Source organism: Theobroma cacao, chromosome 9, assembly GCF_000208745.1.
Source record: "Theobroma cacao cultivar B97-61/B2 chromosome 9, Criollo_cocoa_genome_V2, whole genome shotgun sequence".
In the NCBI taxonomy this organism is placed as follows: domain Eukaryota; kingdom Viridiplantae; phylum Streptophyta; class Magnoliopsida; order Malvales; family Malvaceae; genus Theobroma; species Theobroma cacao.
Genome location: NC_030858.1, coordinates 5656956 through 5680307, shown reverse-complemented (window position 1 = coordinate 5680307; position 23352 = coordinate 5656956). Strand labels below are relative to the sequence as shown.

General features: G+C 35.0%; 3 protein-coding genes across 6 annotated transcripts; 2 read left to right on the top strand and 1 right to left on the bottom strand.

The window, feature by feature from the left end:
• Window positions 431-1988, bottom strand: LOC18588576. The gene is made up of 3 exons (XM_007013068.2): window positions 1773-1988; window positions 1559-1677; window positions 431-1012 (listed from the first exon to the last, which is right to left on the bottom strand). Exons 1-3 carry the CDS (start codon window positions 1907-1909, stop codon window positions 993-995), a joined length of 276 nt encoding a protein of 91 aa, XP_007013130.1. The 5' UTR covers window positions 1910-1988; the 3' UTR covers window positions 431-992.
• Window positions 3924-11959, top strand: LOC18588575 (peroxisomal fatty acid beta-oxidation multifunctional protein AIM1). 4 transcript variants are annotated; one of them, XR_001929615.1, is made up of 19 exons: window positions 3924-4268; window positions 4354-4425; window positions 4858-4920; window positions 5020-5076; window positions 5955-6022; window positions 6128-6209; window positions 6318-6373; window positions 6863-7165; window positions 7460-7546; window positions 7793-7967; window positions 8576-8697; window positions 9115-9278; window positions 9632-9886; window positions 10301-10422; window positions 10541-10662; window positions 10850-10998; window positions 11378-11516; window positions 11632-11758; window positions 11799-11959. XR_001929615.1 is itself a non-coding variant. In XM_018128389.1 (18 exons), the coding sequence occupies exons 1-18, from the start codon at window positions 4175-4177 to the stop codon at window positions 11674-11676; spliced, it is 2175 nt and encodes a 724-aa protein (XP_017983878.1). In that variant the 5' UTR covers window positions 3924-4174; the 3' UTR covers window positions 11677-11786. The 4 variants fall into 4 exon arrangements, 3 of the variants coding, with proteins under 3 accessions (XP_017983878.1, XP_017983879.1, XP_017983880.1); XM_018128389.1 differs by lacking the exon at window positions 11799-11959 and having other exon boundaries at window positions 11632-11786; XM_018128390.1 differs by lacking the exons at window positions 5020-5076; window positions 11799-11959 and having other exon boundaries at window positions 11632-11786.
• LOC18588574 (peroxisomal fatty acid beta-oxidation multifunctional protein AIM1) lies at window positions 15366-22706 on the top strand. The gene is made up of 18 exons (XM_018128067.1): window positions 15366-15548; window positions 15658-15729; window positions 15899-15961; window positions 16100-16156; window positions 16307-16374; window positions 16480-16561; window positions 16693-16748; window positions 17304-17606; window positions 17833-17919; window positions 18108-18282; window positions 18498-18619; window positions 18835-18998; window positions 20180-20434; window positions 20971-21092; window positions 21192-21313; window positions 21506-21654; window positions 22076-22214; window positions 22482-22706. Exons 1-18 carry the CDS (start codon window positions 15455-15457, stop codon window positions 22524-22526), a joined length of 2175 nt encoding a protein of 724 aa, XP_017983556.1. The 5' UTR covers window positions 15366-15454; the 3' UTR covers window positions 22527-22706.

Sequence of the window (23352 nt, the reverse complement as noted above, 5' to 3'; positions counted from 1 at the left end):
TGACAGTTTCCTATAGTATAAGAAAAATTTTGAAAACAGGGGAGTAGACAGTTTCCTAAATTCTATCTGCTGCTTTTATAGGCTATTGCAGTTAATTACCATCCATCAACAACTTAGTCAAACAGTAGTGCAGCACTAAGGCATCATCCTCCATGTGAGGTATCAGGAAATCAATCGAAGCATGCCCTAAACAAACTGGAAAAACTCAATTTCACTAAGCAAGGGCCAATCAATTAGGAAAGGGCTGGTACTATTGATAAAATCCGCTTAAACCTGCAATTAAAATTAAAGGCAGCATTCTACACTTTCAGCATGAATAATGAAGTGCATTGAAAATGCCCTTTTGCAATACCACAATGACCAAAACCAAGAAAACTACAGGGGAATGAGAGTATGGAAGGCTATAATAACATGCCATTGTCAACATCAGTTTTAATACTCACCAATATCAGCTTCATTGAGAAAAGAATCACTATTAAACAGTGCAGGCCATAACTAAAATGGCAAGCAAACTAACATTGACACGACCTAGACAAAATATACAAAATATGACAGCTGCAAATGGTCTGGTTAGATTTACTTTGGTCCCCATATTTGTTGGAGGTTTCACTCAAGTATGCTGACTTCCGTTACCAGAAAGAACTTTGTCACTCATCAGTATAACATGTGATCAAGAGCTTGCTAAAGCTTAAAAATAAGGCAGAAAGAAAGACTGATCACCTCTAGTTAAAGTTAACAAATAACAGTTCATCATGATTATGTAATGTTCATCCACGCTGAGAGACATTTGGGGGAAAAAAAGGAAACTGTCAACACAAGGAACCAAAGCATAAATCGATGTCAATTGCAACCTGCATTCCTCAAACATACAGGGTGAACTACAAAATCTCGTCCCTCTGAAACCATGGAAAATAGAAAAGAGAAAGGCCTCAACATGAACCCAACATTTCTATCTTTGTTCTTCTCCAAAAACTCACTGCAAAAGGAGGCTGTCATAAAGGCATTGAGATACCTGCAATTCAAACATAGTGAACATCACCACTGTCACTGATTTCATGTCAAAGTACAAAAAATATGCTTCAAATTACACCTTCGAATAATACGTCAGTCTGCAGTTAGATAGCTAATGCAGATCATCTAAACTTTTTAGTTACGAAATCCATAATTCGATAAACCACATATCTGCCTCGAGTTTAACTTTCACAGCTTCCTTTTATTTAAAGTTCCAGCAACAAAGAATGCGGCAAAAGCATTCAATTTCAAGCTTTCAGTATATCATAGGATGCAAAATTTATTGTTCTATCAATTACAATACCAAAACAAATCCGAAATAGATGTCCAATTAGATGATTAGATAACAACAAGCTATTTGGCCACCATTAATTGTTTATGCAAAATTGAAAGGTTTTCATTAGAAGTTCCGGATCAAAATGCTAACTTTGCTCTCTTAGTTTTTTTTTTTTTGTTTGTTATTTGATCATCAACATATACTTTTCAGCTTTTGAATAAATATAACAAAAAAATAATATTAAAGGAAATGAAAAATAAGTTAAACAACCTTGAGGAACTAAACTCCAAGTCCCAGACTCAGAAGCCAAGCTCGATACTAATCGCGACGAAGCTATGGCGCTGTGGAGCGGCATCATCGACCCTACACTACTCAGCCCCAATGCTAACCTTATTTTTCATTAAAAAAATATAAAACGAATTATAATCATAGAAAATTAAAGATTCGAACACACAAAAATGTTAAATAAGATTAAATCTCTCACCTTGAGACTCGAGATATGCGCCTAACAGAAGAATCCGAAGTGGATTGGAGAGCAGAGAGTGAGGTTTTGTTGAGCTTGAGAGTTGGAGACTGTAACCGAGACGATAACCTAGACATTACCTTCCAAGACGACGCCATTTTTAGATTTTGATTTGATTCCGGTCTCTCACTCGATTTCCTACTTGGAAATTCTGGCGGAAACGAGTTGGTCTTGGGCCAACCAGGCTTGATTTTGTTGCACCCTGGCTGACGGGTGACAAGAGCTATAAGATGAAGTCCAATAGTCCGGGGCCCTTGGCCCACTTAATTTGGGCTTGATTTTGGACATTTCTATCCCTCACGACTCACGAGTTCATCAGTTCCTTCGGCATTACTCTAAAATCTAAATCATTTCGACTTTCCTTTTTTCTTTAAATTCAAATATGACTCATTTCTTAAACAAATAACATGACATGGTTCATCTAAATAAGAAAAAACTAGAAAACAAAAATAAATACAATATCTGCCCCAAATTACGCTCAACCAAATCCATAATTTGATTTGCCACCAACTTTTAACCGACAATTAAATGACCGCCACCCTGTATCTGTCCTGGGTTTCAGTGCATTCAACTTGTGACTGCTGGCTCTCAACCACTTGGGTTTGGCTCAATTTGTGTAGAAATCTTACGTTCAAGTTGATATATATATATATATATATATATATATATATATTACTCTTTTCGAATACATATTGAAAGTTTTAAATCCCTTTGTGAATTAATTTCATTTTGATATATGAAGAAATTAAACACTATAACGAATATTTTAATAAAAAATTTATTTACAAAAATAAATAGCTGAACAATATAAAATATTTAATTTAAATAATTATGATACTTCCTTAATATTCTAAACTCAAAATATGCAACAAAAAATGAATTTATTTTGCAAATTACAGAAGACAAGATCACTAAATAATAAAAACAAGACAAATACATGAACATGTGACGTGTAGTGGCAAGGCACCAAAATACCAAAATTAAACATAAAGAAAACAAATGGCCAAAATCAAATTACCAAACACCCATGATAATATTCCAGCACTCATTCATTTACAAGTACTATTATCGGTACCATTAATAATGATGGACATAGCTGAAAGCCACTAATATAGTAATAATCAAGTAGCAATGAATAAAATCAAATCTATTGCTAATTCCTTTCCAAGCCAGCATTTTCCACAAGTTAGTGCACTCGTGTAAGAAAACTATAAATATATATTATCCTCCCTTTGAAAATGGATGGACAAATTAGCCATCGATGACTTTCTTGTTTGTGAAGTAACTCAACAACCCATGGTACTTAAGTAATACAATCAATTAAACAAGGTACAATAAATTAATGAGTTAATTATTAAATTGTCAACGCGATGACAATCTTTTTTCAAATTTTGTAATGAATATTTATTTTAGAAAAATATCTAACATATTATGATTATTACTTTACATTAAAAGTAGGATGGTTAAATTTAATTCGAACATTTTACCTTTTAAATTTAGATTTTTGAGAGGTGATGGAATTTATGGCGACTTGACCTCATTAATCTTCTAGTAAAGATAGCATTTACATGGTTAATTTTCAAATTAGCAGCTGTGTGACGGCATGACCCACGTCACGTGTTTGGGCGCCGTGCCCACGGCAACGACCAACTGCAATTCCAGTTCCAACAATTTCCAGCGGACCAAGACCGAGGGTTCAAGGAGGAAGAGACAAAAGAGGTCAAGACCATCAATATCATGTCTTTTCTTTTTTTTTAGAAAAAAAAAAACACCTTCCTTATTTTCCCCTGTCAATAGGTTTCCAGTTGCCGAAGCAAGCCTCCCACTCTGTAAATATCTATAACATACTTAAAAAGAAATCTCAGAAGAGCTTTCTCTTTTACTCACGTGGAGGATACATAAAAAAAGAGAAAAATGAAAAAAAAAAGGTAAAAAAAAAAAAATTCGTGTGTAACGCACGGCCATAGTCTAGTTACAGTAATAATAGTACTAGGTCGACCCACGTGACACATGTAACAGTACGCCAGTTGTAATAGACCTTTTAAAGTTTGCAGTCGGTTAGACATGCATAACGAGGGAAAGTAAACACCTTTCATCGTTTGCAACGACACTGCAATAAATGACTTTTTTTGGGTCAAAAAATTGAAGTCCGCGCTAGTGATTAAGCTTGTGATTCAACGTACCCAAAAAGATATTTAAAAAAAAAAAACTTTCTAATTCTAGAGGAAATCATGGGGTCCCTCTCCTCTCTGGTCAGCTACTGAACTGCAGCCTAGTCTTCTGTAAAGCTCTATCTCTTTGTTTAACTTCTTGAAGAGATTGGTAAATAAAGAAAGCGAAAAACAGAAGAGAAAGCGTTGGCGATGGCCGTGACTGTAGTGACAATGGAGGTTGGAAATGATGGTGTTGCTGTCATTTCCATCTCTAATCCTCCCTTGAATGTTTTAACCGTTGCCAGTAAGCTTTTAAGAATCATTTTTGCTTCCCCAGGTATTTGATTTTTTTCCCTTTCTTTTGATGTTTTGTTCGTTTGGGAATGCAGTAATTGCGGTAATGAAGGAGAAATTCAGTGAGGCTACGAGGAGAAGCGATGTTAAGGCTATTGTTTTGACCGGTGAATTCCGAAGTTTGGTTGAATGCTCCAATATTCGATTTTTCTTTTGATAGTATTCTTACAGTAGTTTGATTGAAGTCAGAGGCATATGATATGGTTAGTTTTAAAGCTTGTTCAAGTTAGGAAATCGGTTCTCTTTTTAATCACGTGATTCCTTGTTTATTTAATGGATGATCTTTCTTTTCTGGAAGAAACTCTCGTCTTTATGAATGAGACTTGATCAAAAGCCATACATAAGATGATTTGAAGTATGCATTTAAGAGACTGATAGGACTGAGTATTTCTGATTATAGTATTCAATTGTTTGTTAGAAGAAAAAAAAATTTCAAAGTGAAAGCATTTGAAATATCATCATGTTAAAAGTTGTTTTAAGACTGGAGCTGATTCCCGGAGCTGTTTTACTGATTCTGTGTGTTCTAATGGTAATTGAAGGCAAGGGTGGAAGGTTTTCGGGGGGTTTTGACATCAGTGCTTTTCAGAAGGTTCATAAGAGCGGTATGAATACTTGATTGGCCTTTTTTCAGTTCAGGTTGTCATTGTTTATATGTTATTTTCTGAAAGTACTTAAGAGTATCAATATTGTTGGCTTGGCAGGAGATGTTTCGGATTCACCAAATGAATCATTTGATCTCATTGTCAACACTATAGAAGGTGTTTGCTTAGCTTTAGTTTAATGCTTTCTTGAATTTATTGCTTGTTAATGTTATTTAAGTATTTATTTTGGTTCAGGGTTTCTTCTTTATTCAGGAATTCGTGTACTGTTACAGAGTGTTGTTCTTTATGTAATTGTAAAGGTTTTATTTTTCCTTTTTTTTCTGTTTTCCCTCTGTATGAGGCAAGGTAGTGCTGCTATTGAGTATGGGATCAAATAGAGATGGAAAAGAAGAGGATTTGGGTTAATCCTGGAGTAAAGAGTGCAATGAAAAATGAATAAACCTGAAAGGCATTGATAGTGTAAATAGCACATGGAAGGAGAGGAAGAAAGTGGAGATTTGGAGCTAGGAAATTGTAGTCGGAAATTGAAAGTAAGAAGCAAGCATGGAGATGCGAAATCTATATGGAAAATCACTTGTTACCAAAATGAGGTTTTTATATACCATACATGTAAGATGTGAAATGCATTTACTGCATCCAATGTGGTCTGAGCTTACTGTGTACAAAAGAAGCTGTAGTGTACTCTAGGTGCCTGGCTTTTAGAGTAAATTTGTGATAGGACAGGTATTGATTAGCCATGGGTGAAGGATCACATGTTAGATAACACTCAATATTTCGGAGAAAGTTGATCTCTTAATTAACCTCATGTTTGAGTCCACCATGTCAAAATTCTCTAAAACATCTCAGGAATATGGAATAAACCCGTAGACCCTGCCACAAAAGGGGTTTAAATCTCTAACTTGATTACATAATATCATTAGTAATACCTACATGACATTCTCAGGAATGAGGTTAAATTGATGGATTTGTAATTAGCCAAGATTGAGCATCTACAGTAATTATGTCTCTGGCAATGCTGGTCTTCTTTAATCCAGATTGCAAGAAGCCTGTTGTTGCTGCTGTTGAAGGATTGGCTCTTGGAGGTGGCTTAGAATTGGCAATGGTTTGTATCTTCTGCTAATGAGCGGCTGTGATTAACTTCTTTTGTTAGCAACTTTGATTGTCACAATCATAGCACAATTGTGTCATTCAGCTTAATCTCATACAGGGTTGTCATGCACGTATTGCTGCTCCAAAAACTCAATTAGGCTTGCCAGAATTGACACTTGGGGTGATTCCTGGACTCGGAGGTATGGCTGCTCATTTATATAGAGTTTTAGAAAAATAGCATTGTTTGTAGAAATGGTGTTTTGTTCAGGTGAAATTTACAAGCATTAACTGATTTTGTAATATGGTAGGTACACAACGTCTTCCAAGGCTTGTAGGGGTATCAAAGGCTGTTGAAATGCTGCTGGTAAGACTGTTATGGGTAGAGCAGAAACATATTATGGTGATCGATCATCATATTCAAAGATTCGTTAATTCCTTACACATTAGATTAAAATGCTTTCGTTAATTTCGTTTCAACCATTTATTTTGCTTGGATTAGAGGAATATGTAGTCCTGCTTCTGGATGATTGGAGTGATTTGAACTTTGAAGAATATTTAATTCCAATTCAGAATTTCTTTAAATGACATAATCTTTTAATCATTATTCATTTGCCACTGGATTTAATTTAGCTTTAATGGTTCTGATAGAACGACACATAAAACTCACTGCTGCAAGTAAGCTTTGAAAAAACAAGACCACTTTTCCTTATGATAAGAGACCCTAACCTGGGTTATAACCTTAGACATTCCATGCTTCTTTCCTTGAACTGATTTTGCCAGTTAAAATGATTTGTCAAGCCAATTTTTTTTTTGTCACTAAATCTAATTCAATAAAAATATAATCTCTTTACAGTTTTCCAAACCAATAATGTCTGAAGAAGGAAAGTTTCAAGGTCTTATTGATGACATTGCATCTTCTGAAGAGTTACTGAGAGCATCTCGACTATGGGCTTTAGGGATTGTGGAGAGACGTAAACCATGGGTACGTTCTCTCCACAGAACAGACAAAATTGGATCCCTATCTGAAGCACAGGGGCTGTTAAGAAATGCTAGAGAACAAGCCAAAAGGACTGCTCCAAATATGCCTCAGCACCTGGCATGTCTTGATGTAGTTGAGGAGGGCATTCTCCATGGAGGATATGCTGGGCTTCTAAAGGTCTGTCGATTTGGGGCCTTTGGGCTTACTACTCATTGATATATCAACATCCTTACAGAAGAATTTTCTTGTGCTGTTTCCTAATGCTAATAACATCAAGCTGACTTTCTTGGCTAGAACTGTATATACCCTTACCATATGTTAAGTGCAGTGACAAATTTTTTCATATGTCTTACATTTTAATTTTCATTTGAATGAATTACTTTTCCATCTCATAAGCTCTGCTAGTTAATTGTCTAGCACCAGCTGGATTGAAATATGCAAATACATTCTTATAGAGATTTATTGTAACAGGAGGCTACAGTGGCCAAAGAGTTAGTCCTGTCAAATACTTCAAAAGCTCTTGCTCATCTTTTCTTTGCCCAACGTACTACAGCAAAGGTAACTATTGATTCTGAGAACCCCTGGTTTCTTCCTCTATATTTTTGTTGATTCCATCTCTACAAGATTTAGGTAGCTTAGTGGGTTGGGTGAATTCTAAAACTCAGTCTTCATGATGAACTGTGCCATCTTTTTGAAATGTAGGGTATTGAAATTTTTTATGGGTATTGATTGGTTGGTTTTTTCAACTCAGAAATCGTAATCTTTCAGCACTTCAATATGTTCCTTGAATTGTTACTTCTTCAGGTGCCAAACATTACTGATGTTGGTCTGAAACCAAGGCATGTAAAGAAAGTTGCTATTATTGGTGGAGGCATAATGGGCTCGGGAATAGCTACAGCTCTTATCTTAAGCAACATATCTGTTTTTCTCAAGGAAATCAACTCTGAATATCTCCTAAAAGGAATGAAAACAATAGAAGGTGCCTATTCCATTGATACAAATTATGTACTCTTCTCTGAATATATTTTTTGAAGGAAATGATCATATTTGAGTATTTATAAACCAAAAACGTCGGTAGGTTTGTTGGAAGGTTGAATTACTGAAAGTATGGTGTGTGTACATTGTGACTTGAATTTTTTGTATGTTTGTTCTGGTCATTAGCATTCTTTCTATTGAATCAAATAGAAGACTGCATTTATGATATTGCTATTGAGAGTGAGGGAAGGAGCAGAGATTTAAATATTATTGTGTTTGGATAACACAATATAATAAGGTCATCAATCAGTATTCCTGAAAATTGCAGTTTTTGTATTTTTAAGAAGGTAAAATGAAGAGCTGACTTTGTTAGTCATCTTGGCTCGACTTGTTTGCGAAAGTGTGAGCATAGGGTAGCCATGTCTTGTAGTTGAATTTGAACACAAAGACAACTGGAGTATAGCCCCGTAGCATTGAGGGCTGGATAACGTCTTTGGTATTTTTATCTTTTTATTTTTTTTAATATGATATCAAAAATTGTTTCTTGGATTTATTTTGGACATCAAAAATTTTTTCATGTCAGAGAAATTACATGCCTTTTTTCTGTGGCAGCAAATATTCAAGGCTTAGTAACTAGGGGAAAAGTGACACAGGATAAGGGGCGGAAAGCCCTTTCAATGCTGAAAGGAGTGTCCGACTATTCAGAATTTAAGGATGTGGATATGGTCATAGAGGTGGGTTGTCTTGTCATTAGGTTGTTGAAATTTAGCTCCAGAATCTTGGCTGCTTTTGTCTTTGCTGTTTAATTGGTGTATCAGAAGATAATCTCAAGTTGGTTAAACAGAATTTTGTACTCTTACTCTATTGATGGGTGTAGCTCATTTATGCCAATTCACAACTAGGTGTTACTGTTCCCAAGCAGTCAACCACATGGCACTATCAATCTTTACAAGACATGATCAGGCCAGAAATTAGAGTCAGAATAAAGAAAAATTAATTGAAGTTTCTCCAGTGCACAATTTTTTATTTATCAATTTCTACTTAATAACTTAAGTTTTAATGATATCAAAGGATTTCAAAAATATAAGATGCATGTGGCCTGACTGTCAATATTAGTTGAAGTTGTTTACTTCATGTATTCCTGTTTGCAGGCAGTCATTGAGGATGTTCCTTTGAAACAAAAAATCTTTACTGAACTCGAGAAGGTCTGCTCTTCTTGCTGCATTTTGGCTACAAATACATCCACCATTGACCTTAATGTCATTGGGGAAAAGACCAACTCACAAGCTCGTATCATAGGGGCCCATTTTTTCAGGTTACTGAACTTATTTTTTAGTTCTCTGCTAATATATTTGTTATTACCATCATAATAATCCCACTTACATACCACATAAAATGAAAAACAGAAGGAGAATCCAACTTCCCTAAACCAAAAAATTAAAAATGAAGGCGGTATGTAGTTGGCTTCTTCATTCCTTACTTATACATGGATTTGTGTGGTGCTTGCCTTGTCACAGCCATCATCTGGTTAAAAGGAAGCATGCTGAAATGAAATATATTTTGTTGGATGCTATTACACCATTTTTTATTATCCAAAATTTGACCACTGTTTATATGAATGCCTACTTTTTATGCTTCTCTGATCTGATCTGATTCTCTGATGAACAGTCCTGCTCATGTAATGCCTTTACTGGAGATTGTACGAACGGAGAAAACTTCCCCACAAGTTATTCTTGATCTCCTGACTGTTGGAAAAATAATAAAGAAAGTTCCTATTGTGGTAGGTAACTGCACTGGCTTTGCAGTTAACCGAACATTCTTCCCCTATATGCAAGGTCCACATCTTTTGGTCAATTTAGGTGTGGACTTGTTCAGGATTGACAGGGTGATCAGGAATTTTGGCCTTCCCATAGGTCCTTTCCAGTACGTTCTTTCCAAAGCATTCTATATGACTTTTTAGTTTGATGTCTGTAATTGTTTCATAGACAATTTCTTTTATGGAATAGAAAATGGCTGAATAGAAAGTCTGCACTATAATTGACTTGAAACTGTTGTCTGACTTTAATGTAGCTATGGTAGGCCAAATGGTTAATGATAATTTTGGCATAACAGCAAGATTGTCTTTTCCAAATTCAGTTGCTAGCACACTCGTAGTCTTGTGAGTTGTGACTGGAAATCTGAGATGTCTGCTGGTTTTTCTGTCTGCTGAGTTGTATGTTTTGCCATGCATGATTCCTTATGAAGCTCTATATCAAAGCAATGCATGTGGACTTGCGTGTACATGTGTCTTCTGAATGGATAGTGATCGTTTATGCTTGTCAATTGCAATGCTTGCAGGCTTCAGGACTTGGGTGGATATAGACTAGGCTTGGCAGCTGGGAAAGAATTTGCAAATGCATTTCCTGATCGAACATTCAGGTCTCCATTGACTGAACTTTTGTTGAAAAATGGACGAAATGGTAAAACAGGACTTTGTTTCTGCTCCTAATATTTTTCTCTTTCCCCATTTAATGCATGTTTCTAATGCATTTTAGTGTCTATCATTTGGAATCAATTAGTGTTTTTTTGGCATTCTAGGCAAAAGCAATGGAAAAGGATTTTATATTTATGAAAAGGGGAGCAGGCCAAAACCTGATCCTTCAGTGCTACCTATTATTGAGGAGTCCAGACAGCTTATGAATATTATGCCTGGTGGAAAGGTATTGTAGTCTCCTATTTGAACGAAAAATATTGTATGGCATGGAATTTTGTACACCACCTTAAATTGATTATAGGGGCCCATTCTTAGCGTCATTGGCTGCATTCTATGTCAGTTAACAACATAAATTACTCTTTTGTATTTTCTGTTCTATAGCTAATATATTTTTCTTTGTTTTTAATCGACAGCCTATATCAGTTACAGACAAAGAAATTCTAGAGATGTTATTGTTTCCAGCAGTTAACGAGGCATGCCTTGTTTTGGATGAGGGTGTAGTAGCTCGAGCATCAGACCTTGATGTTGCATCTGTACTTGGAATGAGCTTCCCATCTTACCGGTAAGTGACACTTCTTATTCTCTGCTAGTTGAACTCCTGAATGATAATCTCATAATGTTTGGAAAATTTTATGATTCCATTTTCAACTGCTGTAGGTTCTGCAATAACTATATTTCATATGTGGGTTTCTCTGTTGTCTATTAAGAGCTGCTGTGTGCTAATAAATTACATGCCAAATAGCTTTTCAGTTAAACTCTATCTCATGCCATGGAACTTATTTTTGGAATACCCTTTATATGTATATAGTTTGTTTACTACTACTTGATTCCTGAATATGCCAGAAAATCACCTTGCTCTCTTGCATTCCTTTTTCTGGTTTATTACTTGGGCTCTTATTTCCTTCATATCGTACAAAAATAACAAGTATCTTCTGTGGCAGTGGTGGAATCATGTTTTGGGCAGATACAGTTGGGTCAAACCATATCTATACGAGTCTCAAAAGATGGTCAGAAATCTATGGTAGCTTCTTCAAACCATCTAGGTTTTTGGAAGAAAGAGCCGTGAAGGGCATGCCACTGGTAAGAACTATATAGCTAGTTAAACCAATGGTGAATCAAGGCTCTAATAATCAACGTGTAATTAAGTAAAGAACAAAAAATAATTTTGATATTCATTCTTCTTCTTCTTTTGCAGAGTGCACCAGCAACATCATCTCCAAAATCGAACTCAAAGCTCTAGGCCGATGAAGGTGCGGTGGCTGAGAGGAAAACCAATGTTACATCTGTCTTAATGCACACAAACCTTAAAAGCAATAAGAAAGTTATTGTCCCTATTTCCTATTCTGAAAAGCAATAAGAAAGTTATTGTCCCTATTTCCTATTCTGAAATATTTCTTTTGCATAAATTGGAAGGTTGAATTAGAATGAGAAATTTGTTGAAACGATCCATTTATCTGGGACTTCTCCGTGCTGTAGAAAATGCATAAATATCTTTAAGTGGTATTAATTATTAACCCGAACCAGTTCCATACTTCCATTTCAGTAAATTAAAGTCTAGTAGCTAGATTGGCTCACAAGTTACTGAGGGTAAATTACTATATAAACATGTAAATATTTGGGCTGAAGGGTTCCAGAAATTAAGTACACAAGTAATGAGCAGACAGCACATATGGGTACATATGGAGGGCAAATTGCATGTCAATTTCTTTCTTTCTTTCTTTCTTTCTTTCTTTCTCCGGGTACAGCATAACTTTCTGAGTCAGAATCAGATACAGTGACACGTGTCCCTTAAACCTGTATTCAGATATGCCTACTTGCCAAGTGCCAAACCTCATATTTTCTTTAATGAAAAAGGAACTTTATTAAATTCAGACCTGGCTAACACTCAAATTTCATGTTGCACTTGAATCCCGAAGAGAAAAAATAAAAAATAAAAAAGCTAGGATTGTTGGGGATGCGGTTGACTTTTTCTTAGACTTTAACTTATCCTACTCTTCTGCGTTAGGTGGCAACATGGCAATTAATGCCAATATGGCAAGTTATTCATGCCACATTCATAATTCTGCACTTGATTTTGGTTTGGTAAATAGCTGCAATTGTCAAGCACATTCCAAAGGATGAAATCTGGGTTTTGCAATCTTGCTTTGAACAACGTTCGTAGGACCGCAAATTAGGCGCCGAATTGGCCAGCTGTTCATGCCTGCTCTTCTAAGATTGATTAATCTGGACAAGAACAAGCAGGATTGTGTGTAATTTGATGCAAAGGAAAAAGAATTATTTTGCAGCTAATCTTGGATGACCAAAGTCCCATCCAAGAGTGGGCTAAAATTCAAAAAACCCCCTCTGTTGCCCACGATCGTCGTCGTCGACGCCGATGAGTTTTGTATTCGGGGACAACTTTCATATAGTGCTGTTGATAGTCAAATTCAGAATCATCCCTAAGTCAATGGGCTATGTTGACTTGTTGACTCCTCTGTTTCACTTTGGACTAGGCCCAGACCAATAAAAAAGGTCCGTTAAAGCATGTTACATGTCATCTGTTGAATTTGACGCCAGCACCTAAGCTTCGAAGTCATTCCACCAAGTTTCACACATTCAACTATATATACTAGAAGAAACATTAGTGTTCTGCCACGTGTCTTTAAAAATCATTTTGTTAATTTAGATTATTATCTTAATCACTATGAACGCTTTTAATGAAGTTATGTTAGAAAGAAAAAAACAGTATATAAAAGAAAAATTATTCAATGCATTAATATAATAACATTTTAATTTTCTTTGTATAATTTAAAAATTCATTTGATATAATATATAGAGTAATGGTTTTATATATAAAGTTACAACTTTAAATATAAAATTTTGACCTAAAAATTTTAAGATTAAGTTAACTGAAAGTGATAGCTCGGGAAATTGTTAGCTTTTCATATATACTAGCACTAGTACTGCTAGTAGTATAATTTATACAGTAGGTCCAAATCAATGATAATGAGAGTTTATAAATAAGAGATCCTCTGTAAAGTGTTACGAAGACTTGGAGTCTTCAACCAAAACAAAACAGAGTCGATCTTGCTTTGTATGGGTCAAGTCACTCCTAAATATAAATACTCCACTATCACATTTTAAACCATTTAAAAATTTTAATTATGTATTAAATTTATACAGTATTTTCATATCAACATCGTCATGTTTTTTAATTTTATTTATAAATTAAATGTTATATAATATATATTAGATATTTAATAAAATGTAAACGTGGTTGAGCTAAAAAGTCTTTGTTTAAGTCCTATTTGAAGCAGGGTAGAAATTAGGATTCTATACTTGGATGGACCACTTCGCCTATGAATAGATAGGATCTAGTTCAATTCTACCTATTATTAATTCAACCTTTGGCATATAATATGTATTTTATTAATTTTTCATCAATAAAAAAAAACGGATTTTATGAAATAGTTACCTCACATTGTCATATAATTTCATTTAAATAATGTCACGTAAATGTAAATATGTTCTTAAAGAAGTTAAATGTATCTTTTGAAATTAATAACAGTATTGAGTAATGCTAAAATGAGTAGTAGATTATTTTTACTAATGGTTAACTTTTTTATCAACGTATTTATCCAAGGTATTAGAACAGAAAAAATGAAAAAAAAATATATATATATGTTTAGAATTACTGTTTCGTAAAATTACTTTTTCATTCAATATGGTGGCCGAATAAATATAAAAGGTACTAGTATTTGTGTTTATTTATTTTGTATAATCTCTATAATTTATAGATAATACAATGCATTGAGAAATATTAATTTAAGAGCATTAAAACTTGTTTAACAAACAAATAAGTGTAAATATGATCTAGACTCCTAGTGAACTAGCTTTTTTAAATCAAAATCTCGAACCACCTATATAGGTTTGGTTTTAAAACTTTTGGATTATGAACCGATTTATGCCTTCATAGGACTAACCTTACAGTCCAGTGCAATCTAAGATCGATCTTAGATCTTATAATTTGTTTAAATAATAATTAAAGTAATAATATTTCATTATGACAAATATAAATTACGCTCAAATAGTGTATTGAATTCAACTACAGGAAAATTCTTACATTTATGGTATAATTTCATTTATTCAATTATTATTAGGTTTTATTCATTTAAAATTTCAATGCTTCGTTTAGTGATGTTGGTTGTTATTTTTTCATTCTTTTATTATTAGTAATAGATACAATTGTTCTAAGTTAGTGAATCTTTAACTTAAAAATTAAGATTTTAAAATAAAAATTCAAACCTCACATTTTACAACTATTTAATTTAGTTTTTTATACGGTGATAATTAGTTTAGGGAAAACTTGTTTCGATGATTCAATGTGGATGGATGAATGTTTAGATCATATGTCATCATAAAAGCACCTATTTAAAAAAAAAATCATAAATCATCGGTCAAGTCATGAAATTATTTTAAAATTGATTTAAATTCAACAATTTAAAACTAACTTCACTGGTACTTATCATTGAATCACTACCGACAAATATTGTTATAGTCAATTTTCATTTACAAGACATCATAGTCATTTGAGTTGTGAACGCAATAAAATGAAGCTGTGGTGTGAACTTGGAAAATCATTCACGAAAAGCCATAAATTTCGTTCGTCGAAACATCTTCTTTCATAAAGGAGACAAAAGAACAACCACCCAAACGTTGACCGCGGTTGTTAGAGATGTAAAACGACGTAGTTCCTACATCGTATTGCCGCGATTTTCATGGGATCAAGATTAGACCGCCACGCCAAAATCCACGTGGCACACGAGGTATTAGGAATATTTGTTACACTTTACTTCTCGGAAAAAAAAAATAAAAAAAGAAAATGGAAATATATATATATATATATATTTTTAAGTCGAATTTCATTTTCCACACTTTGAACATCGCCACTCAAAGACTATATAAAATGCGAAGCACAGGGATTAAAGCTCCTTTATATCTTCTTTGGAGAAAACGCAGAAAAAAGAGCTAAAAGAGCGATGGCGCAAATTCGAGTGACGATGGAGGTCGGAAACGACGGCGTTGCAGTGATCACCATGTCCAACCCTCCCGTTAACGCCTTAGCTATTCCCAGTAAGGCTCTGCTCAGCCAAACTGTATCGCCTTCTTTTGATGTCTTTCTTGGTCTTCATTTCTGACGTGGTGATGTGATTTTTCTTTCCTTTTCTTTGTTACTGTTCAGTAATTTCGGGATTGAAGGAGAAATTCGATGAGGCAACGAGGAGAAGTGATGTCAAAGCTATTGTTTTAACCGGTAAATTTCCAGATTTTAAATCAAATTCAATAAACTCTGTTTTCTTTCTTTCTTTTTTTTAATGATTATCTTATGTTAGAATTTTTATTATAAGGTAGGCATGTTAATTATTGGAACTCTCTTTACTGATTTTATTTATTATTATTATTATTTGAATTGGTTAATGAAGGCAAGGGAGGAAGGTTTTCTGGTGGTTTTGATATCAATGTTTTCCAGAAAGTTCACGGAACCGGTATGAGATAGTTCGTTAGTTAATTAGACTCTTTGCAGTTTTTGTTGCGGTTAATTTTACTAATTTACAAGTAATTACTGAAACTTACTTAATGAGAAGTGGAAATTTACAATCAGTATTTTATTGGTGGTTAAACAGGTGATATATCGATTATGCCTGATGTATCCATCGATCTTGTTGTTAATGCAATGGAAGGTCTTCCCTCATCCTTTTATATATATTCAGTGTTTTGTGAAGTTATTAATTACTGATTTTTTTCCCTTTTTACTTTTATTTATGATCCTCTCATACGGTTCTGTTTTGGTCGTTTCTTTTTTTTTGCTCAAACTGTTTTGGTCATTTCAGATTGTAAGAAGCCTCTTGTGGCAGCTGTTGAAGGATTGGCTCTTGGAGGTGGCTTAGAATTAGCAATGGTTTGTTGTTTTCTCTTTTGATTAGTAGTATTTTTTGTGTTTAACTTCTGCGAACTATTTTTTTTTGTTTGTACAGTTGTCTGATCCTTGTTATTCATATTGCAGGGTTGCCATGCACGTATTGCTGCTCCTAGAGCTCAACTTGGCTTGCCAGAGTTGTCACTTGGAGTGATTCCTGGATTTGGAGGTATAGTCACTAGTATATGTTGACAAAAATATTCACAGATGTGCAATTGTTCTGAGTTTGGAATTTGGATAACTACTAGTTTGTACTTTACAAGCATTGACTGATTTCTTATGCTATGGCTCTTTCACAAGGCACACAACGTCTTCCAAGGCTTATAGGGCTGTCAAAGGCCATTGAAATGATGCTGGTAACACTCCCTGTCTGTGATGCCTTTTGAAATTTTAATGGCTTGTTAACTTATTTTGCCTATTATTAATGGCTTGTAATTAATTCTGCCTTGTCATTTACCTATTCATGACTATAAAAAGGGAGGTAGGGTGAGAGAGAGGTATTGCTCAGCACATTAAAAGGTCCAGGCATTAATTCCATTCTCTACTAGAGTTAGAAAACTTTGTCATTAGGTTTTTATTCTTTTGTTTTAAACTAGCTGCTGGACATATTGTGTGGATTAATTTAATTTTAGTTTTCAACTAAGAATGTTTTTTTGATGAAAAGATTTTTAAATAATGATTTATGGTTAAAACCAATAATTGGATTTAATTTTCCTTCAATGGTTCTAATAGCATGCTAGGGCGAAACAGCAAATCTACATGTGTTCTTTATCATAAGCCACTAAGCTAATGCTATATCCTTCACCATTGAAACTTTATCTCTTAAAAGCTTTTCATTGTTAATGGTCATGGAGTCATTTTTTTTTTCTCTTAGTAAATCTAATTCATATATATGTATAATATCTTTGCAGTTATCCAAACCAATCATGTCTGAAGAAGGAAAGAAGCTGGGTCTTATTGATGCTATTGTCCCTTCTGAAGAGTTACTGAAAGTTTCTTGCAGATGGGCTTTAGACATTGCAGAGAGACGTAAGCCATGGTTGCGTTCCCTTCACAGAACAGACAAGATTGGGTCCCTCTCTGAAGCACGGGAAGTGTTAAGAACTGCAAGACAACAAGCAAAAAAGACTGCCCCAAATTTGCCTCAGCATCAGGCATGTCTAGATGTAATTGAGGAGGGCATTGTCCATGGGGGATATGATGGAGTTCTAAAGGTAATTTTTTTGAGACCTATTTCATTTGCATAACTGTCTTCCTTGCTGATGAAATGGCTTCTGCTGTTTACCTGTTATAGTAGAATGCAGTTTTTTTCTTGGCAATGGAGCATTTATAATATCTCATAAACTTTTGGGGTGTGCAGTATGGATTTCATAGGATCCCTTGCATTTAATATTGCTATCTATTCATTTATATTTTTCACATAGGAATTTATCTACGCAGGAGGCCAAAGTTTTTAAGGAGTTAGTCCTTTCAGACACTGCAAAAGGTCTTGTTCATGTTTTCCTTGCCCAACGTGCTACATCAAAGGTAATTTGCTGATACCTGGAATACTTTGCACCTTTTTCTTATTTTTAATTCCTCCAGCAGTAATTAAGCTAGTGATGGCACTTGCCATGTGTAATACTTGGCTGTCTGGTGGAGGATCCAAACTAGTTGATATTGAAGTCTCACAAGCAATTGGGATCTTTTGTGGCTTTTTTCTCTGAAATTCGCAGGTGCCAAATGTTACAGATGTTGGCCTCAAACCAAGGCAAACAAAGAAAGTTGCTGTAATTGGTGGAGGCCTAATGGGTTCTGGAATTGCTACGGCTCTTATTGTGAGCAATATATTTGTTGTTCTCAAGGAAGTTAATTCTGAATATCTCCTGAAGGGAATAAAAATGATAGAAGGTGGTTATTTCGTCCATAGGTTATGATAGCTCTTTCAGTAGCCAACAAACTGACAATAGTAGTATTTTCTTGGCAAGGAATTATAACATTCTAATTCTTATTTTTAAAATATAACGGTAATAATTATTTTAGATATATATGTTGCAGATGGAACTATTCATGTTTTAGAAATTTAATACTATCGTTTTTCTCCTCTTCTTTATTTTTGTTGGCAGCAAATGTTCAAGGTTTAGTAAGTAGAGGAAAATTGACAAAGGATAAGGCAGAAAAAGCTCTCTCAATGCTTAAAGGAGTTTTGGATTACTCTGAATTTAGAGATGTGGACATGGTCATAGAGGTGAGCCATTCTATGGAATTTATAACATTTCTAAACCATCGATTGCTTCAGTTTGTGTATAAAATGGCCCATCAGCTAGCATTTTCCACTTGGCCACACATAAACTTTCATGATTATCTTTACTCAGAATATGTCAATCTCTACTTAGTAACTTTGGATTTTTTGATGTTGGAGGATTTGCAATTAAAGATTTCTAATGTAGTTCCTCTTTGCAGGCTGTTATTGAAAATGTTCCTTTAAAGCAAAAAATATTTAGTGAGATAGAGAAGGCCTGCCCTCCTCACTGCATTTTGGCAACAAACACCTCCACTATTGACCTCAATGTAATTGGAGAAAAAATTAAATCACAAGATCGTGTTATAGGAGCACACTTTTTCAGGTGATCAAACTTCATTGCCATTCTAATTTTTTATCATATGCCTTATATATGGAGGAATCTAACATCTCAAACCTCCATGACTTTATGTTGGCATTACTTTTGAAAGGCATTATTTGGCACTTTTGGAGCATAGCCTTTCTTATTGCATCTTGTGGCCCTCATGGATATGGTGAGAGGCTAGCATTTCTGCAAGAGCATTGAATGATTATAAGGAGCTATCTCAATATAATCTGTATAAGTGAATAAGTGCTGTACATGAAGAATACATTGCCAAGCTGTTAAACTTTCTCATCAGTTCTCTCGCATACCTTAAATTTTTTTTTATTTTCAACTCCAGTAGGAGTAATCACTAGGTACACTTCAATCATAGTTAAGATGGATCTTCTTAGATCAAATAGATCCTCATAAAGCTGTTGACGAACAATAGGTTATTTGAACTTTTCACTTTTTACCACCTTTCTCATCTTTCATTTGGTAGATTGAATTTTTGTGGTTGGCATATCCCGAGAGTGGTTTTTAGGGATCCTGACATAATTTGGATTCTGAGTGTTTCTTATGTGGACACTTTTGGAGTCAGTGGCACTTTTCATCCATAGTAATTTTGATAACACAAATGCTATTTCTCAGAAGCTTCAATTTCTTCCTTTCCTAATTTCCTTTTTCCCCTTCCTCTTCACACCATTTTCAATTTATTAATTTGCAGGGATTTGCTTGTTTATTAGGAAACCCTGTTATAACAAACATCAATTATGGCCTTTGGACAAATCATGAATGGTGTATGATTTCTTTGTTCAGGTTAAATAAATGAATATTTAAGGAAGTAATTATACCTGAATAAAACAGATTAGACCTTAAATAAAAAGATTGCCGGTTCCATAACTGTCAGTAAGTATGCTCTCTCTCTCTTTTTTTATATGGTACATGTGAGGGTCACTTTGACTACACAAAGAGAGGTAGCTTTCTCCCATTCCATAAGCCCCACCCTGCCCTCCCCGAGATTTGAACCTGTGGCCTCTAGATTGAAGTTACAAGTTTTAGCTATTGGGGCATATCTTTTGCTCTCTGCTTAACTGAAGTTGAACCATTTGGACAAATTTGCATTATATTTTGTATTTTCTAATATTGACCTTAATAAACCTGCTCTTTTATCTTATTATTTGACTTTTCTCTCTGATAAACAGTCCTGCCCATGTGATGCCTCTTTTGGAGATTGTACGAACACAAAAAACTTCCCCGCAAGCAATTCTTGATCTTATGACAGTTGGGAAAATAATAAAGAAAGTTCCTGTTGTGGTGGGTAACTGCACCGGCTTTGCAGTCAATCGGACATTCTTCCCCTATACTCAAGGTGCACACATATTGGTCAATTTAGGTGTTGACGTGTTCAGAATTGACCGAGTGATCAGCAATTTTGGCCTTCCTATGGGGCCCTTCCAGTAATGTTCTTTCCTTTGCATTAGATAGCTTTTTCATAATTTTCAGTACATATGTTTCCAACTTTAATGATCTCTTGTACAAAATAAAGAAGGGATGGAGAGGGAATTAATCAAATAAATTCTGTGTCATGGAACTGTCATGTTATTTTTTTTTTAATGAGAAGCATGGAACTGTCATCTTACTTGATTGTAGCTTGGGTGTAATGATGATTACTGCATAACATATGCTTCTGCAACTCACAAGCTGGGAACCAGCTGTCTTTCTGTAAGGGGGGAAATCTAAGAAGTGAAAAATTACTGCCACATATTGGTACATCTGCACAAATACTTACAACTGATGATTCATATTTGTATCTGGATGTTACTGATGGCAAAGTAGGTAATGGACCAGTTAAACATAGAGCTCTGTTACTGATCAGATTTCAGTTCATCTGCTTGTGGAGATTTGGTTTGGAGGAATACATATGAAAGTATATGTCCAGGTATATTTTTGATGGATGGTGATAAGTTATACTTCTCTTTTGCAATACTTGTAGGCTTCAAGACTTAGCTGGCTATGGGGTGGCCTTGGCAGTGGGAAAAGAATTTGCAAATGCGTTCCCAGATCGAACATTCAGATCTCCATTGATTGAACTTTTGGTGAAAAGTGGACGGAATGGTAAAGATTCATTCCTGGAATATTCTTTTCCCCTTAGATAGTGTTGTCAATTCTTGTTCCTCTATTGTTGGGGCATTTTATGAATTGTTGGTATTTCAGGAAAAAACAATGGGAAAGGATACTATATTTACGAGAAGGGAAGCAAGCCAAAGCCTGATCCTTCAGTGTTACCTATTATTGAGGAGTGTAGAAAGCATACGAAAATTATGCCCAATGGAAAGGTAAAATTTGCTTTCAAAAACATTCTATAGGCATGATATTTTGTCAACCAAATGCCAACTTCAAGTTTTATGGGCCCATAATATAGTTATAAGCAACAGGCTATAAAAGACAAGACAACAACTGCCATCAACTTTCTGTTTCCTTCATAGGCAAAATAGCTAATGTATTTGTTATTGGCAATTGTTCAACAGCCTATATCAGTTTCTGATAAAGAAATTCTGGAGATGGTACTCTTCCCAGTAGTCAATGAGGCATGCCGGGTGCTCGATGAAGGAGTCGTCGTTCGAGCATCAGACCTTGATATTGCATCTGTTCTTGGAATGAGCTTCCCATCTTATCGGTAAGTGCTTTTGGGGCAGTTTCTCTTTTGTCCTTTCTTTGTGGTTGGGGGGACGAAAATTGAGGGACAGTCTTTATTTTATTTTATTTATAGCTAATTTGATGGTTTCCTAATGTCATTGCAAAGTTTATCCTAAATAGTACTTGCTTACGTCTGAGTCACGTGCATAGTATCTTGTTGGTTAGTGTACAAATTAGTACCTTAATAGATATGTAGAAGGGGAGTAACATTATCGTGGAAGGTTATGTTTAGAGTCATTCGTACCTGCATTATGAGGAAGTTCATGTGTGGAATCTATTTGGGTATAGTCATTTGTTGTATGATTCAGGATTAATCCAGAAAATCAACTTGTTCTTGTCTAGTCCTTTTCTCTGATTATTGTTTAGCCTGATCTGACGGTGATTATCTCCTTTTTTGGCAGTGGTGGTTTAGTATTTTGGGCAGATACGGTTGGGGCAAATCATGTATATAAAAGTCTAAAGAAATGGTCAGAAATGTACGGTAGCTTCTATAAACCATCAAAGTTTTTGGAAGAAAGAGCCCTTAAGGGCATCCCATTGGTAAGAACCTTACTATATTTTGTTTGATTTTCATTTTCTTCTATGTGTGTCAGAATTTTATTGGACTTGAGACACATCCCTTGGATCTCATGCTACTCAGTTTCCTATTGACATTATTGCAACTTCAAAGCATCTCCATTGTTTAGTTTAGGCTCGAATGCATTTTTCCGCACGCAGACGAAATGTCTGTCCCGTTTAATTCTCTCTCTCTCAATTGAGTTTAGAAAGGAAAAAGATTCTGACGTTCTTATCTTTCTCTATTTGCAGAGTGCAGCGGCAACGTCATCTTCATCATCAATGTCAAGGCTCTAAGGCAAATGAAGTTCAAACCCATCCTCAGTCATTACGCGTGCGTGGTGGATGAGGATTGTTATACAAAAGCAATAACAATTTGTTTTCATAGAAATATGCCTGCCTTCCTATTTCCTTCTGTTATTCTCAGAAACTCTGAAAGCAATAAAATTTATAGTAAGTGAGCGAATTGGCTATGATTTGCTTTTCCTCATCGAAATCATTGAAGGTCAAATTAGGAGGAGCAGTCAATGGGATGAATTATTATGTGCTATGAACAGATGAAAGAACGGAGTAGTTTGTTCAGAGGAACTGAGATTTTCCATATTCTTCTCCGGCTTGATCCGCCGTCAACCCGTTCCATCGCCGATCTGGCAGCCAAAGACCAAATATGTTAGTGGCCGCTTCACCTGCTCCCTTCCCCTCCCTCCTCTCTCCGTCTTTCACTTTCACCATTAATCTTTCCTTCACGTAGAAAACAATTTTCCCAGCATCTAACATACCAGGTGTAGCGGATATCGTGTGCCTTTTAGAGGCTAGATAAAAAATAAATACAAGAACAATCACTTTTACGAATTTTTAAATTTTGAACTCTCTTTCACAAAACAGGGCTGCAACATACTTATATATATATATATATTTTAATTTTCTACACATACATTCCTATCGACAAATGCGATCCAGAACTATTAACTTAGCATCCAGACAAAAAACAGGGGTGAAAGACCAGTCAAACAGTTTGGACCTTTTTTGAATTTTTTTTTCTCAGTTTGTAAAATAAAAAGAGCGTTTCAATTTTGTTCATCTTCTTCCCTTTCCCTTTCTTGTTCTGAACCATCTATGAAAG

Excerpts from the sequence above, each read along its gene's own strand:
- LOC18588575 (XM_018128389.1), top strand. The coding sequence starts at position 4,175 with ATGGCCGTGACTGTAGTGACAATGGAGGTTGGAAATGATGGTGTTGCT. Across the intron at positions 9,279-9,631 it reads ATAGGGGCCCATTTTTTCAG|TCCTGCTCATGTAATGCCTT; the intron begins GTTACTGAACTT and ends TCTGATGAACAG. Across the intron at positions 11,517-11,631 it reads CCGTGAAGGGCATGCCACTG|AGTGCACCAGCAACATCATC; the intron begins GTAAGAACTATA and ends CTTCTTTTGCAG.
- LOC18588574 (XM_018128067.1), top strand. The coding sequence starts at position 15,455 with ATGGCGCAAATTCGAGTGACGATGGAGGTCGGAAACGACGGCGTTGCA. Across the intron at positions 18,620-18,834 it reads ATGTGGACATGGTCATAGAG|GCTGTTATTGAAAATGTTCC; the intron begins GTGAGCCATTCT and ends TCCTCTTTGCAG. Across the intron at positions 20,435-20,970 it reads CTTCCTATGGGGCCCTTCCA|GCTTCAAGACTTAGCTGGCT; the intron begins GTAATGTTCTTT and ends CAATACTTGTAG.
- LOC18588576 (XM_007013068.2), bottom strand. The coding sequence starts at position 1,909 with ATGGCGTCGTCTTGGAAGGTAATGTCTAGGTTATCGTCTCGGTTACAG. Across the intron at positions 1,678-1,772 it reads CGCATATCTCGAGTCTCAAG|GTTAGCATTGGGGCTGAGTA; the intron begins GTGAGAGATTTA and ends ATGAAAAATAAG. Across the intron at positions 1,013-1,558 it reads TTGGAGTTTAGTTCCTCAAG|GTATCTCAATGCCTTTATGA; the intron begins GTTGTTTAACTT and ends TTTGAATTGCAG.